Source organism: Doryrhamphus excisus, chromosome 3 (assembly GCF_030265055.1).
Source record: "Doryrhamphus excisus isolate RoL2022-K1 chromosome 3, RoL_Dexc_1.0, whole genome shotgun sequence".
Lineage (NCBI taxonomy): Eukaryota > Metazoa > Chordata > Actinopteri > Syngnathiformes > Syngnathidae > Doryrhamphus > Doryrhamphus excisus.
Genome location: NC_080468.1, coordinates 14247164 through 14261664, shown reverse-complemented (window position 1 = coordinate 14261664; position 14501 = coordinate 14247164). Strand labels below are relative to the sequence as shown.

The 14501-nt window shown below is 36.2% G+C and overlaps 1 protein-coding gene across 6 annotated transcripts in view; it reads right to left on the bottom strand.

Moving 5' to 3' along the window:
- Nucleotides 1–14501, bottom strand: part of carmil3 (capping protein regulator and myosin 1 linker 3) — a 90275-nt gene that overhangs the window by 28710 nt on the left and 47064 nt on the right. For all 6 annotated transcript variants that reach the window (XM_058065949.1, XM_058065950.1, XM_058065948.1 and 3 more), the window contains 2 exons: nt 9453–9529; nt 3461–3565 (listed from right to left, as the gene is read on the bottom strand). In XM_058065949.1, the coding sequence (XP_057921932.1) occupies nt 3461–3565; nt 9453–9529 (182 nt within the window). The remainder of the gene's footprint in view (nt 1–3460; nt 3566–9452; nt 9530–14501) is intronic.

Here is a 14501-nt window from a genome sequence, read left to right as displayed (position 1 = left end):
GCGACACACAATAACCCGTACAGAAAACCTCCTGGATCTTCCAGAATCTGCACCTATTCCGCTTATATAGGAGTCGTACTTCTCACCAAAACGGTCTGTTTTATGGTAATGGTTTTATTTCATTTGAACATGCATCAGATTGCAATTGAATGCATCACATAATCAGTTCACAGTTCCACATGTCCAAAAGGAGTAGAAAGAAGCAAAGCTGATTAAATCCTACCCCTCCATCTGGTACTTTTACAATCAGTAACTGTTACATTTGTTCACTTCCTGCTTTCCTAGTTAAATTAAATAAAATTAAATTTTAAATAAAATTAAATTTTAAATAAAATTAAATTAAATTTTAAATTAAATTAAATTTTAAATTAAATTTTAAATTAAATTTTAAATTAAATTTTAAATTAAATTCAATTTTAAATTCAATTTTAAATTCAATTTTAAATTCAATTTTATTAATTTATGTGAGGGTTGTTGGACAGGCCTAAGAAGAGAGCCCTGAAAGAAAACATCGGGAATGAGAACGAGAAGTTCCGTTTTTTCTTCCATCTAAGCAATGGCTCATCCAACAATAGAATTGCACCATCCACTCACACAAAGCCTAAAAGTTACAATATAAACAAGTATAATCAGATTTAAAGAAGATCTATTATGCTCATTTTTCACCCTTTTATATACAGTTATAGACTCCTATAGAGCGGCGACACACAATAACCCATACAGAAAACCTCCTGGATCTTCCACAATCTGCACCTATTCCGCTTATATAGGAGTCGTGCTTCTCACCAAAACGGTCTGTTTTATGGTAATGGTATTTATTTCAATTGAACATGCATCAGATTGCAATTGAATGCATCACATAATCAGTTCACAGTTCCACATGTCCAAAAGGAGTAGGAAGAAGCAAAGCTTATTAAATCCTACCCCTCCATCTGGTACTTTTACAATCAGTAACTGTTACATTTGTTCACTTCCTGCTTTCCTAATATAATTTTATTTAATTTTATTTAAACTTATTTAATTTTATTTAATTTGATTTAATTTTTTTGTCACGTATCGAAGTACAAGGTGATATGAGCATCCAATGACATAATGGGTACCATAGTGTCAATATAGTGATATATATAGCACATCATGACTGGTTCAAGACTCTTCATCCTTGTATTTAGCAAACATCAACTGCTTGTATTGTTTCTTGAATTGGCTCATCGTTGTGCATTGTTTGACTTCCTTACTCAATCCATTCCATAGTTTGATTCCACATACTGAAATGCTATGGCTTTTTAACGTAGTCCTAGCATATAAGTGTTTTATTTAAATGTAGTTCTTCCCTGAGATCATATTTCTCCTCTCTTGTAGAGAAGTATTGGATGACATTTTTAGCTAATTGGTTATTTTTAGCCTTATGCATTATTTTAGCTGTTTGAAGAGGAACTATATCAGCAAGCTGAAGTATTTGTGATTTTAGAAATAAGGAGTTAGTATGTTCTCTGTAGGCGGCATTATGAATTATCCTTACTGACCTTTTTTGCAGTACATTTAGCAAGCTAAGATTGCTTTTATAGTTATTATTTTAATGTATTCCACCCAGTAAAAAAAAGTAAAACAAATATGTGCGGTTATGTCAGTCATTTTTTTTAAGAATACATGGAGATTCTCAAACTTAAACTTTATTTTGAAGGTGGATTCTTTTCATCATCAAGGTCATGTTTTAACTCCAATTCCATTGCAATGCCGTTTTGTTCACCGTTCAGCTGAAGCATATCACTCATTGCCGTAAATGTACGATTAAATGATCTTATTTCCTTGCTTTCATAATTTTTTTTTGTAGGCAGTGTGTATCAATGGAATTCCAGCTGATGCTCATGCACACAAACACAGAAACATCAAGGCTATCGTGAAGGTTGTGCGTCACGATGAGATGCTAAGTGGGGAGTCTGCTCTTCCCATTTTGGCTGCAATCCATCACCGGGTAGGCAAAAACCTCCATTTTTTGGCAGTTTGCTTTGTTTACTCAGCTCCTGATGCTGTGTTTGTTTCCATTTTTAGGCTGTGGGACAACAGACGTTCAACCGTAGCATGGTTATGGTTATGGTTATGGTTGCTTCCATCTGTGACCTTGAGGTAAAACCTAATGTCATTTCATGTTAAGGAATATTTTTCAAGGAAAAACATTAGCATTATTACTTATGGTGAAAAATTGATTTGGTTAACATCTGTTTTGGTTAGAGTCGGCCTTTCTGGAGTGAATTAATGACGCTAACCAAGGCACCACTGTACTTATGCAAGATGGCAGAAGCTCTGCATCTCTTTTGTTGTTATATTGCTACTCTTTGCTAATCTTCCACCCGATTAGAGCTTTTGGACATTGGATTTTCATATAGACAAACAACCATTCACACTCACATTCATACCTATGGACAATTTGGAGTCGCTAATTAACCTAGCATGTTTTTGGAATGTGGGAGGAAACCGGAGTACCCGGAGAAAACCCACGCATGCAAGGGGAGAACATGCAAACTCCACACAGAGATGGCCGAGGGTGGAATTGAACCCTGGTCTCCTAGCTGTGAGGTCTGCGCGCTAACCACTCGTCCGTCGCGCAGCGGCTCCGGATGATTTTAAATAGAAATCACACTACAAATGAAAATTAATGTCATAATTTTGTCGACGGGCTGCACGCAGGCTTCACAGCTAGGAGACCCCGAGTTCAATTCCACCCTCGGCCATCTCTGTGTGGAGTCTCCGGGTACTTCGGTTTCCTCCCACATTCCAAAAAACATGCTAGGTTAATTAGCGACTCCAAATTGTCCACGAAGTGTGTGAAGGAGAGATATCGCAGGTATTTCCTTCCTGTTGCTTTCAGACTGTATAATATAAACTTCTCCAAAAAATCCTGTACAGAAACTGTGCAATAAACCGTGCAATAAACATGCACACAGCTGTAAATACTGTATATAACTTAATTGTATTACTTTGATTTTGCAATGGGCTGCACGGTGGTCGAGTGGTTAGCACCCGAGTTGAATTCAAACCCTTGATCATCTCTGTGTGGAGTTTGCATGTTTTCTCCGGGTAGTCCGGTTTCCTCCCACATTCCAAAAACATGCTAGGTTAATTAGCGACTCCAAATTGTCCATAGGTATGAATGTGAGTGTGAATGGTTGTTTGTCTATATGTGCCCTGTGATTGGCTGGCCACCAGTCCAGGGTGTACTGTGAAATGCCTGAGATAGGCTCCAGCATCCCCACTGTGACACTTGTGAGGAAACCGATAGAAAATGAATAAATTTTGTCGACTTTGTTTGTTCCATAGAACAATGGCATGAACAGAGTAAGCCCTTTTGTTAATTCTACACTTTTTGTAAAATGACATTATTCAATTATTAATTTTCAACCTACAAAAACCACAACATCAGCACTTGAAACAACTCGACAATGCAATTTTGTACAGGTCTTACCTCAGCCAATCAGGCGGAACCTTCGTGGACGCCAGGCTGACATGAGTCAGGCTAAATGCAGAGCTGAAGAACTGGCGGAAAGTTGGCAGTGAATCTCTGGCTTTCCTGGAACGGGAACATTCAACAAAATGGGATATTTTAGGAAGGAAGTGGTAGCGTGACAGAGCATTAACCAGTCATCAAACATGGCGACGTCAGGACGATACGAAAAGAAAGAGACAACAGGGTGTGGCGTGCTGATAGTTACAGGTAGATATTTGATGGGGACGAACAGATTGAGTATGAGGTGGGGGTTGGGGGGGGGGGGGGGGGACTGAGTTAGAGCAAAAATACAGAAGACTGAGGCTCAGCAGATGCTGGCAGGGACGTTTAGGTCAGCATATTGTAGGAGTTTGACATTAATTACTGCCAACATTTTAAAGGCATCTCATACCAATTATGCAGCCACCTGTTTGGCTTAGACTTTAAATTAGTCTACCGTCAAAGGACACACTGTCTGCTTGGACTTGGATACAAAAAAAAAAGATAACGAGCAATACTGGGAACACGAGTGTAAGTAGCATTGCAAGGTTTATAGTGTCTTTCTGTGTAAATATCCCATGTAACCATATGGACACATAAAAACAAACATAAAATTACAAACATAAAAAACATAAATTTGTGAATAATTTGTTATTTTGATGTAAGAGAACACTTTTTGTGATGTTTGTATGTTTTTTTCACAAAAAGCTGTTTTTTTCCTTTTTTGTTGGGAGCTGATATTTTCCTGAAAGTTACCTATGTTGTATTGCTGATTACTACAGAATGGAAAAAGGCAAAACACATTTTTTTGTCTGAGGAAAGATGTCTAATCTTTCTTTTGGTAGCTTCCATTTATATAGTCAAAGAACACAATTAAATTATACATTGTATCATAATAATAATAATAATAATAATAATAATAATAATAATAATAATAATAATTTAAAAAATAATAATAAATTAAACCTAAATGTATTATTATTATTATATAATAATAAATTAAAATTAAATGTATATTATTATTATTATCACATATTTATACATTTGTAGCGACTTAATAATAAATAATAATAATAATACATTTTATTTGTATAGTGCTTTTCAGAGTACTCAAAGAGTTGAGTAGAAACAGAGTAAAAGATGCACTCAAATACAATATCCAAACAATCATTCAGAGCTAAAACAATGCTAAAAGCGGGGGTCGATTTCTGGTGAATGTGATGTTTTACTTTCATACAAAATAAAATATTGCAAATTTGCAGGGCTGCTGTGATATACAAAATATGTAATTAAAAAGCTGACAAATAAAAAGAAATAGAATTGTGGGGTAAAACGTAGCGAGTGAAGGTGATAAACAGCTTAGCGAGGGAAGGTCAGGGTGCTACGTTAAAGCTGCTGACACAAGCTTGCGTCGCGAGACGACGGCTCATCTTTGACCCATTTGTATTAATTAGCGCTGCGTCTATCAAGCCTCTGCAGATATTGCATAAGCGAATAACCGCATCACTCTTTCGTACAACACGCCCTCCGGGGAGCCGCGTCAGCAACATGTTTGCGTGTGACGAGCCATTGTTTCTTCTAAGTGGCACAGATGCAGTCAGTGTGTATGATGGCTGACAAAGGGTCGTAAAAAGGTGCTCGTTACATATTCATGAGCTACAGTCAAGCGTTTCTTATCAGCTTTGTGGCTCCATGTTGTCAACTGAGCATCACGACAGTCTGGCCGGCGGCATGGAGCCAACATGTAATACCAGTGAGCCTGGAGCGCATGACAGAAAAGTAAATTATGTAATATGTGTGTGTGTGTGTGTGTGTGCGGAAGGGGGGGGTTGTTGGCTGGCGAGAGATTATGTTAGCGATTAGGTAAGAAATAATATACAGTGGATCCCCTCGCAGTCGTGATTCAGCATTCATGGCCTTGTTTTGGTTCATAGGGAGGATAACTTAACAGTTATTTAACCTTTAACATGAACATTAATCAAACGTAATAATTTTTTCTGGGTACATGATACCATACAGCATCCATATCAAACTTGCGCGGGGCCGCACTAACATTAAACTTTCATATCAAGGCGGGGGCCTCAAAGTAGTGTCCTGCGGGCCACATTTGGCCCACGGGCCGCGTGTTTGAGACCACTGCTTTAATGGGAATAAGTAGCCTTTTCCACTACCTTTTAATTAAGTGTCGCCAGACTGCTTGGCTTTGCCCTCGGCAGAAGCCAGGCCACAGATACTATGGAGGGTTCTGCAAAAAAAAAAACTTACCACTTCCACACGGATAGGGAGGATAACTATTAACAGTTATTTAACCTTTAACATGAACGTTAATCAAACGTAATAATTTTTTCTGGGTACATGATACCATACAGCATCCATATCAAACTAACATTAAACTTTCATATCAAGGCGGGGGCCTCAAAGTAGTGTCCTGCGGACCACATTTGGCCCGCGGGCCGCGTGTTTGAGACCCCTGCTTTAATGGGAATAAGTAGCCTTTTCCACTACCTTTAACTAAGTGTCGCCAGACTGCTTGGCTTTGCCCTCGGCAGAAGCCAGGCCACAGATACTCTGGAGGGTTCTGAAAAAAAACAAAAACTTACCACTTCCACACGGATAGGGAGGATAACTATTGACAGTTATTTAACCTTTAACATGAACGTTAATCAAACGTAATAATTTTTTCTGGGTACATGATACCATACAGCATCCATATCAAACTAACATTAAACTTTCATATCAAGGCGGGGGCCTCAAAGTAGTGTCCTGCGGGCCACATTTGGCCCACGGGCCGCGTGTTTGAGACCACGGCTTTAATGGGAATAAGTAGCCTTTTCCACTACCTTTAACTAAGTGTCGCCACACTGCTTGGCTTTGCCCTCGGCAGAAGCCAGGCCACAGATACTCTGGAGGGTTCTGCAAAAAAACTTACCACTTCCACACGGATAGGGAGGATAACTATTAACAGTTATTTAACCTTTAACATGAACATTAATCAAACATAATAATTTTTTTCTGGGTACATGATACCATACAGCATCCATATCAAACTAACATTAAACTTTCATATCAAGGCGGGGGCCTCAAAGTAGTGTCCTGCGGACCACATTTGGCCCGCGGGCCGCGTGTTTGAGACCCCTGCTTTAATGGGAATAAGTAGCCTTTTCCACTACCTTTAACTAAGTGTCGCCAGACTGCTTGGCTTTGCCCTCGGCAGAAGCCAGGCCACAGATACTCTGGAGGGTTCTGCAAAAAAAAAAAAAACTTCCCACTTCCACACGGATAGGGAGGATAACTATTGACATTATTTAACCTTTAACATGAACATTAATCAAACGTAATAATTTTTTCTGGGTACATGATACCATACAGCATCCATATCAAACTAACATTAAACTTTCATATCAAGGCGGGGGCCTCAAAGTAGTGTCCTGCGGGCCACATTCGGCCCGCGGGCCACATGTTTGAGATCCCTGACGTAAGAGATGATACTAGAAATCTAACACAAGAGGAAGGTTAAAAAAATGAGTAGAACGGCGCCCAATGACACAAAGTAAAACCGTACAAAAGTTTTTTTAAATAAAGTGACACGTACAAACATCCGGTTCAACTCCAGTCATGTAGCGGAGTTCAAATGCCTTTTTTTTTCCCCACTGCGGTTTCACCTTCTCTTGATCAGGCAGACATTAAAACACCGAAAGACTGAAAATGAATTTCCCATTTTGCACCTTCATCCAAAGACCGGCAGCAACATTTAATAGGTTCTACCTTGGCCCGTGCTCCGCCACTCTGCATCATTACTGCTGAAAGGCTGGCTGAGATGAAGTTATTTATTGGATATTAAAACAAGCGCTGGCTTTCTACACAAGCCAAAGAAAATGTGTTCAATACTTTTTTAATTTGAGTGAAGGCATTTCGCACAGACACGGGTCTTTATATTGTGTTTTATATTCATTATTAAAAACACATAGTTGCGAACATTCCGATGAATTCAATATCTGAATATACCGGGAATTAAATTACGGCGTGCAGCAAAAGTTTCAGCACTGAACTCCACACTGCGACCTAAAAAAGGATGGTAGAGTGGCAGAACGGGGCAGAAAAAGCAACAGAACATCCATTTCCACCACAAAACAAAAAAAAAGATTGAATTATCAAAAAAAAAAAGGCAAAATTATGTGATAGGAAAGTTATAATTAGAAGGTAAAAAGGCATAATAAGATAAGATATGCCTTTATTAGTCCCACAAGGGGAAATTGAGTTATGAGTTATAATTATAACAAAAAAGTCAAAATTATTAAGATTAAAACTCCTCATTGTGAGATTAAAAAAATATATATGATTTTAAAAATCATAATTACCAGATAAACTGGCAAAATTACAAATAAGTAAGAAAGTCATAATAATGATATAAGAAAGTTATAATAATGTTATTATTGTTTGTATGTATTGTATGTATATTATTATATCATATATTATTCTTAAAATTATTATTATTATTGTTATTAGACTTATAAAGTCATAATTAGGAACTAAAAAGTCAAAAGAATTAGTTAAAAAAAAAAACTATCACAGATAAAAAGTCGAAATTATGAGATAAATATAAATATGAGATAAGAAAGTTATAATTTTAAGAGTCAAAATTATGAGTTATAATTATGACCTAAAAAGTCTAAATTATGACATTATTGTCATTAGACTTATAAAGTCATAATTAGGAACTAAAAAGTCAAAAGAATTAGTTAAAAAAAATAAACGATCACAGATCACAGATAAAAAGTCGAAATTATGAGATAAATATAAATAATTATGCGATAAGTTATAATTCTAAGATACAAAGTCAAAATTATGAGTTATAATTATGACTTAAAAAGTCTAAATTATGACAAAACCTCATTATGACATTATTTTTAATTATGAGATAAAAAGTCTAAACTATGAGATTAAAAACTCATGCGATAGTCACAATTATGAGATATGAAAGTTATCATCATGATATTAAAAACAAATCTAAACCATGAGATTAAAAACTTGTAATTGTAAAAGTAATAATTGTGAGAAAAAATGTCCAAATGACGAAATAAGATGTAATTATGAAATAAGAAATAATTATGAAGTGGGGAAAGTCATAATTATGATCTAAATCGCTTAATTTATGAGATTAAAAACATAATAATAATTATGAGATCGGAAAATCATAAACTGCCTTGGTCACATTGCACCCAGCACATGTGTAGTTGAATCTCGTAATTTCCACTTTTGAACTCATATTGCTTTTCCTTTCTTAGTCTTCCATAAGAAAACAGCCAAGCATGCTGTAATAGTAAAAACAGGCATCTGTGCTGCCATATAAAAACCAGAAGGAATGCTTATTTAAAGCTACAACCAAACAGACCTTGGCCATAAAATGAAACATCATTAACAAGGTAGAGGCATTGTTGTAACGCTGCGTTTATGTACCGCATTAGAGAGTCGGAACAAGCAGCTTAAAAACAGAATCAGGAAACAAAAGGATGAGGAGGTCTGGTCAAGGTCTGGTCAACACAAGAGCAATAAATTCACCACACAGCAACTTAATACTATTTAAATATGCAAACATTTCTCAATATGAGCTTAAAATAACAAAAACAAGTTTTCCCACAAGGCATTGTGTCTGGGAAACACATTCATTGGGGTGCTGCATTGACATCAGCTTCCTCTGGCTTTGGGCTCTGAGTCCCATGGCTCCCTCTGGTGGACAGAAGCAGTCATTTTCCATGCTTCCTATACTCTAATGAAATGGTTCTCAAACTAAATGCATTATCGGAACACTTTAGGTTTTTTTTGCCATGTTAAACTCATATTGCATACAAAGACGACCGCTTGGCAACAAAGCGATGTTTGTACATCCGACTCATGCTGCAATGCCATCCAAACACAACTTTTTGCCCGAGTGAGAAGAAAACAGCAAAAATGAGAGTTGAACACCACCCACCTGTGCGAGAAGCAGTTCTTGGATAGGTTCAGATAGGAAAGGTCGGCACAGCAACCTCGAAGCAACGCTCCAAACAACTAGGAGAGGAGAGGGAAAGCATCAGAGAAAAGTTTGTAGCTTGTGTTCGTTTTTTTTTTTTCCATTAAATATTTCAGGCAGACATTTTTAGGCACAATTATTAAAAAAATACACTTAAAAATATTAGGTAAATACAGATACATTTTGTAAATGGGGGCTATTACTTTGTTAAAAAAATAATACAAAATTATAGTAATAAATAAAATTATAATTAATTTTTAAAATTATCTTAAATTATTTAAATTATTTTAAATAATAAAATTATTTTAAATTATTATTTAAATTATTTTAAATAGTTATTTTAAATTTATTTTAAATTATTAAATAAATAATTCAAAATCCTAGTTGATATTGTTAAATTATTTTATTTAAATTATTTTAAATTATAAAATAATTTTAAATTATTATTTAAATTATTTTAAATAATACAATTATTTTAAATTATTAAATTATTTTAAATAATACAATTAGTTTAAATTTATTTTAAATTATTAAATAAATAATTCAAAATCCTAGTTGATATTGTTAAATTGTTTAATTTAAATTATTTTAAATAATAAAATTATTTTAAATTATTATTTAAATTATTTTAAATAATAAAATTATTTTAAATTTATTTTAAATTATTAAATAAATAATCCAAAATCCTAGTTGATATTGTTTTGTTTCATTAGTTTGTTCACTTTGTTCAATAGTCCTTGAACGCATCATATCTGTGTACGTATGCTACTGCCCCAGCCCATAGGTCCAAAAAAATTTATTTCATATGGCAATTCATATTCCAGTGGATCAACATTTGCGACCGCGCAAATTTGCAGATTTTTGTTTTCAAGTTTTATGCCGCAATTGTGCTCTGATCAATTTTTAAATAATTTTGGTCACGTGTAAAATTGTTATAGTTTATGCTTAGACTCGGATGTAAAAACAGCATCTCATGTTTCACCGGAGCTAACGAGTGACTCTGGGTACACCGAGTGTGGGTAGGATTGCAAGGTTTGTAGTGTCTTTCTATGTAACAACATGGACGTCTGCAGCTTATGGTAGTCTATACATGTACATTTTTTTCCCGTCTAAATAAATAAATAAGTTAATAAGTAAATGTGGTGGGTACGACTTATATACATGTACTGTATGTACTTATACTGTACGTGTGTAAAATTGTACAATTTGGATTCTACAAAAATAGGCAGCAGAAAACATGCCATGCACCGTGCAGTTCATGTCTTTATGCTTCATTGATTATGTTTTAGGGCTGCATGGCGGTCAAGTGGTTAGCGCGCAGACCGCGAGGAGACCAGGGTTCAATTCCACCCTCGGCCATGCGTGGGTTTCCTCCTACATTCCACAAACATGCTAGGTTAATTAGCGACTCCAAATTGTCCATAGGTATGAATGTGAATGTGAATGGTTGTTTGTCTATATGTGCCCTGTGATTGGCTGGCCACCAGTTAGGGGTGTACCCCGCCTCGAAGACAGCTGGGATAGGCTCCAGCACCCCCCTGCGACCCTTGTGAGGAAAAGTGGTAGAAAATGAATGAATTAATATGTTTTTACATAAAACGCTGAGATTTCCTACTTCGCTTGGTGGTGCTTGAAGGCAATATAGTTGTATGCTGAGACGGTGAAATTATTACTTAACCTTCTCCGATGCCCCCACGGTTTAATAAATCTATCCAGTGGTTATACGCTCGCCATTCAGAAGTGGCTATGGAATTGAACCCCTTGCAACATTTGGCCCGCAGGTTTGAGACCCCTGATGTAAGGGTATGTGTGCAATATCACTTAAGGATACACAGTCCCTTTCACCTCAATATCCTTCCCAGACTGATATATACAAATATACAGACAGTGGATAGAATTATTTCAATTTGATTTATTAAGAAGAATGACTTCATCTAAAGTGGTAATATAATCTAAACATTGCCATCTCTCATTGGAAAAATGCAATAACTTAAATGAAATCCAGTAAATGAGTCACTATGCTCTTCAATGATTAAAATTGCCTCCTCTTTTGAAAAATGCAATATGCATTCCTTCATTCACTTTGTACTGCTTATCTTGTTCACCGTCTGGAAGATTTGGCCTGCGTTTGATGGGTTTAATCATTCTTGCATTACCTGTTACTATTTTTGGTTGGAAAATAGAAATATCCTGTGATTTTTTTTTTTAAAGCACAACTACTATGACTGTATTTTAGGCAAAACAGTGATTAACTCATTAAACATGATGCAATTCAATTTTCTGCAATTCAACATTCTGATGTAGCAGGACTTAAAACTTGTGTCCAACTAAAGTAAAAGCAAATTTAAAAGCCTGCTATGCTAATTTCAAATACGCATACAGCAGAATTAGGGCGGCACAGGGCTCACAGCTAGGAGACCCGAGTTCAATTCCACTCTCGGCCATCTCTGTGTGGATTTTGCACGTTCTCCCCGTGCATGCGTGGGTTTTCTACGGGTACATTAAATAATATGAAATAATAATATAGTCAGTTGCATGGTGGTCTAGTGGTTAGCACGCAGGCCTCACAGCTAGGAGACCCGAGTTCAATTTCACCCTCGGCCATCTCTGTGTGGAGTTTGCATGTTCTCCCCGTGCATGCGTGGGTTTTCTCCGGGTACTCCGGTTTCCTCCCACATTCCAAAAACATGCTAGGTTAATTAGCGACTCCAGATTGTCCATAGGTATGAATGTGAGTGTGAATGGTTGTTTGTCTATATGTGCCCTGTGATTGGCACATGTCCATTTTATCTTCTCTCGACTGTGCCTCACTTTAAAAAGTGACAATTTATGACAATTTCAAAAATAAGTCAGTGTCTCTAGATTATATCAAATATTCCCCGTCACACTCGGACCTCACTGAATGAGAAAGGAAATGTGTTTTTTTTTTTTTTACAGGTTTTTTTTTTTCAAGTGACTCCTGAGATAATGAGGAGTGATCAAGAGGAAGGGCGAACGTGACTGACTTAGCCAAGGCTAGCACACAAAGCAGCTGCAAAGTCTAAGTATAAATAAGGACAGCAGTGCAGACTCACATTTGTCAAACTAAAGTTAAGGCCTATCCAAAAGGGAGTTTTTGTTTTGATTGAAAAAAAATTGCGCCTATACTTTTAAAGAACATGTTTTAACAGCACTAAATTCATCACACAGCAACTTAATACTATATAAATATACAAACATTTCTAAATATGAGTTTAAAATAACAAAAATAACATTTTTAAGTTTTCCCATATGGCATTGTGTCTGAGCAACACATTCACTAGGGCGCTGCAATGATATCAGCTTCCCTCTGGCTTCGGGCTCCGAGTCCCCTGGCCTCCTCTGGTGGACAGAAGCAGCAGTGCAGTGTCATTTTCTATGCTTCCTATACTCTTCCAATAAAATGGTTTTCTCAAACAAAATGCATTATGGGAATACTTGTTTAAAGCTTCTTACGCGGCAGCACACCTCATTTATGGCTAAAACATAAAACTCATAACATCTTTCTTTACTTAAAAACTACTACTAATAGTTTGTATTGACTGTACCGGTCAATATATATACCAGTATAACAACATAACAGTCTGACTTATGTCATTTTTTTTAAAGAACACGTTTCTAACAGCACTAAATTCATCACACAGTAACTTAATACTATATAAATATACAAACATTTCTAAATATGAATTTAAAATAACAAAAACAAAATTTTCAAGTTTTCCCATATGGCATTGTGTCTGAGCAACACATTCACTAGGGCGCTGCAATGATATCAGCTTCCCTGATATACCCTGATATAGTTTGTATTGACTGTACCGGTCAATATATATGCCAGTATAACAACATAACAGTCTGACTTATGTCATTTTTTTTAAAGAACACATTTCTAAAAGCACTAATTTCATCACACGGCAACTTAATACTATATTAAAGAAAAAACATTTCTCAATATGAGTTTAAAAAAACAAAAACATTTTAAAGTTTTCCCATATGGCATTGTGTCTGAGCAACACAGTCACTAGGGCGCTGCAATGATATCAGCTTCCCTCTGGCTTCAGGCTTTGTGTTCACTGGCTCCCTCTGATGGACAGAAGCAGCATTGCAGCATCATTTTAAATGCTTCCTATACTTTTCCAATTAAATGGTTTTCTTAAACAAAATGCATTATGGGAACACTGTTTGCCACGTTAAACTCATATTGATACATGTTTGTATATTTCTGATGTATAACTATTGAGTGTTAGTTGCTGTGCGATGAGCTTAATTAATGTTTGCAAGATGAAACTGTGAGTCAGACTGTTATTTTGAATAATGACCTCCTGCAATTTCCAAGGGGGGCGACGAGCTTTTTGTGAGTTTTTTTAATAAATAAAAATAAAAATTAATAAAAAATAAAAATAAAAAAATAAAAATAAGCTGACTGGTCCTCACCAACTCCTTCACAAAAGAAAATATATTTGTTTATATAAGAACAAATAAGTTTTTCCTCTAAGTTTACTGGATGGGGCTTATACACTGAAAATGTCAAAACTCACATCTGGTCACGGGTGGAAACGGACAGGTGACGTCATTGCTTCTAAAAAACCAGCGTTTCTGCCATATATACAATCAAAGTCAAGTTTTGGAGCTTTGTCCCACCCATGAAAATCAGTCAACTTCCCCACATTCAGTGCCATCCATCCCACAAATTAACTAATCAAGTACCGTAGATCATATTCATAATTCAATCCAGCAGAGCGTCATTAAAACAACGGTGTCTCAAAGACAATTTGGATGAAGGATAAATGACAATTAGAAAAACCCTGTGAGGGGAATAGTAAAGAAAGAAGAAAATTGTATTGTTGGATTATTCCTGCAGAATAGAGGTGTCCAAAGTGCCCCCCCCCCCCCCCCCCCCCCCGAGGGCCATTTGCAGGAATAAAATTTAAATCCATCCAACCATCCACTTATCTTCTGCCTCTTATCTGAGGTCTGGTTTCGGAGTGGGGGGTG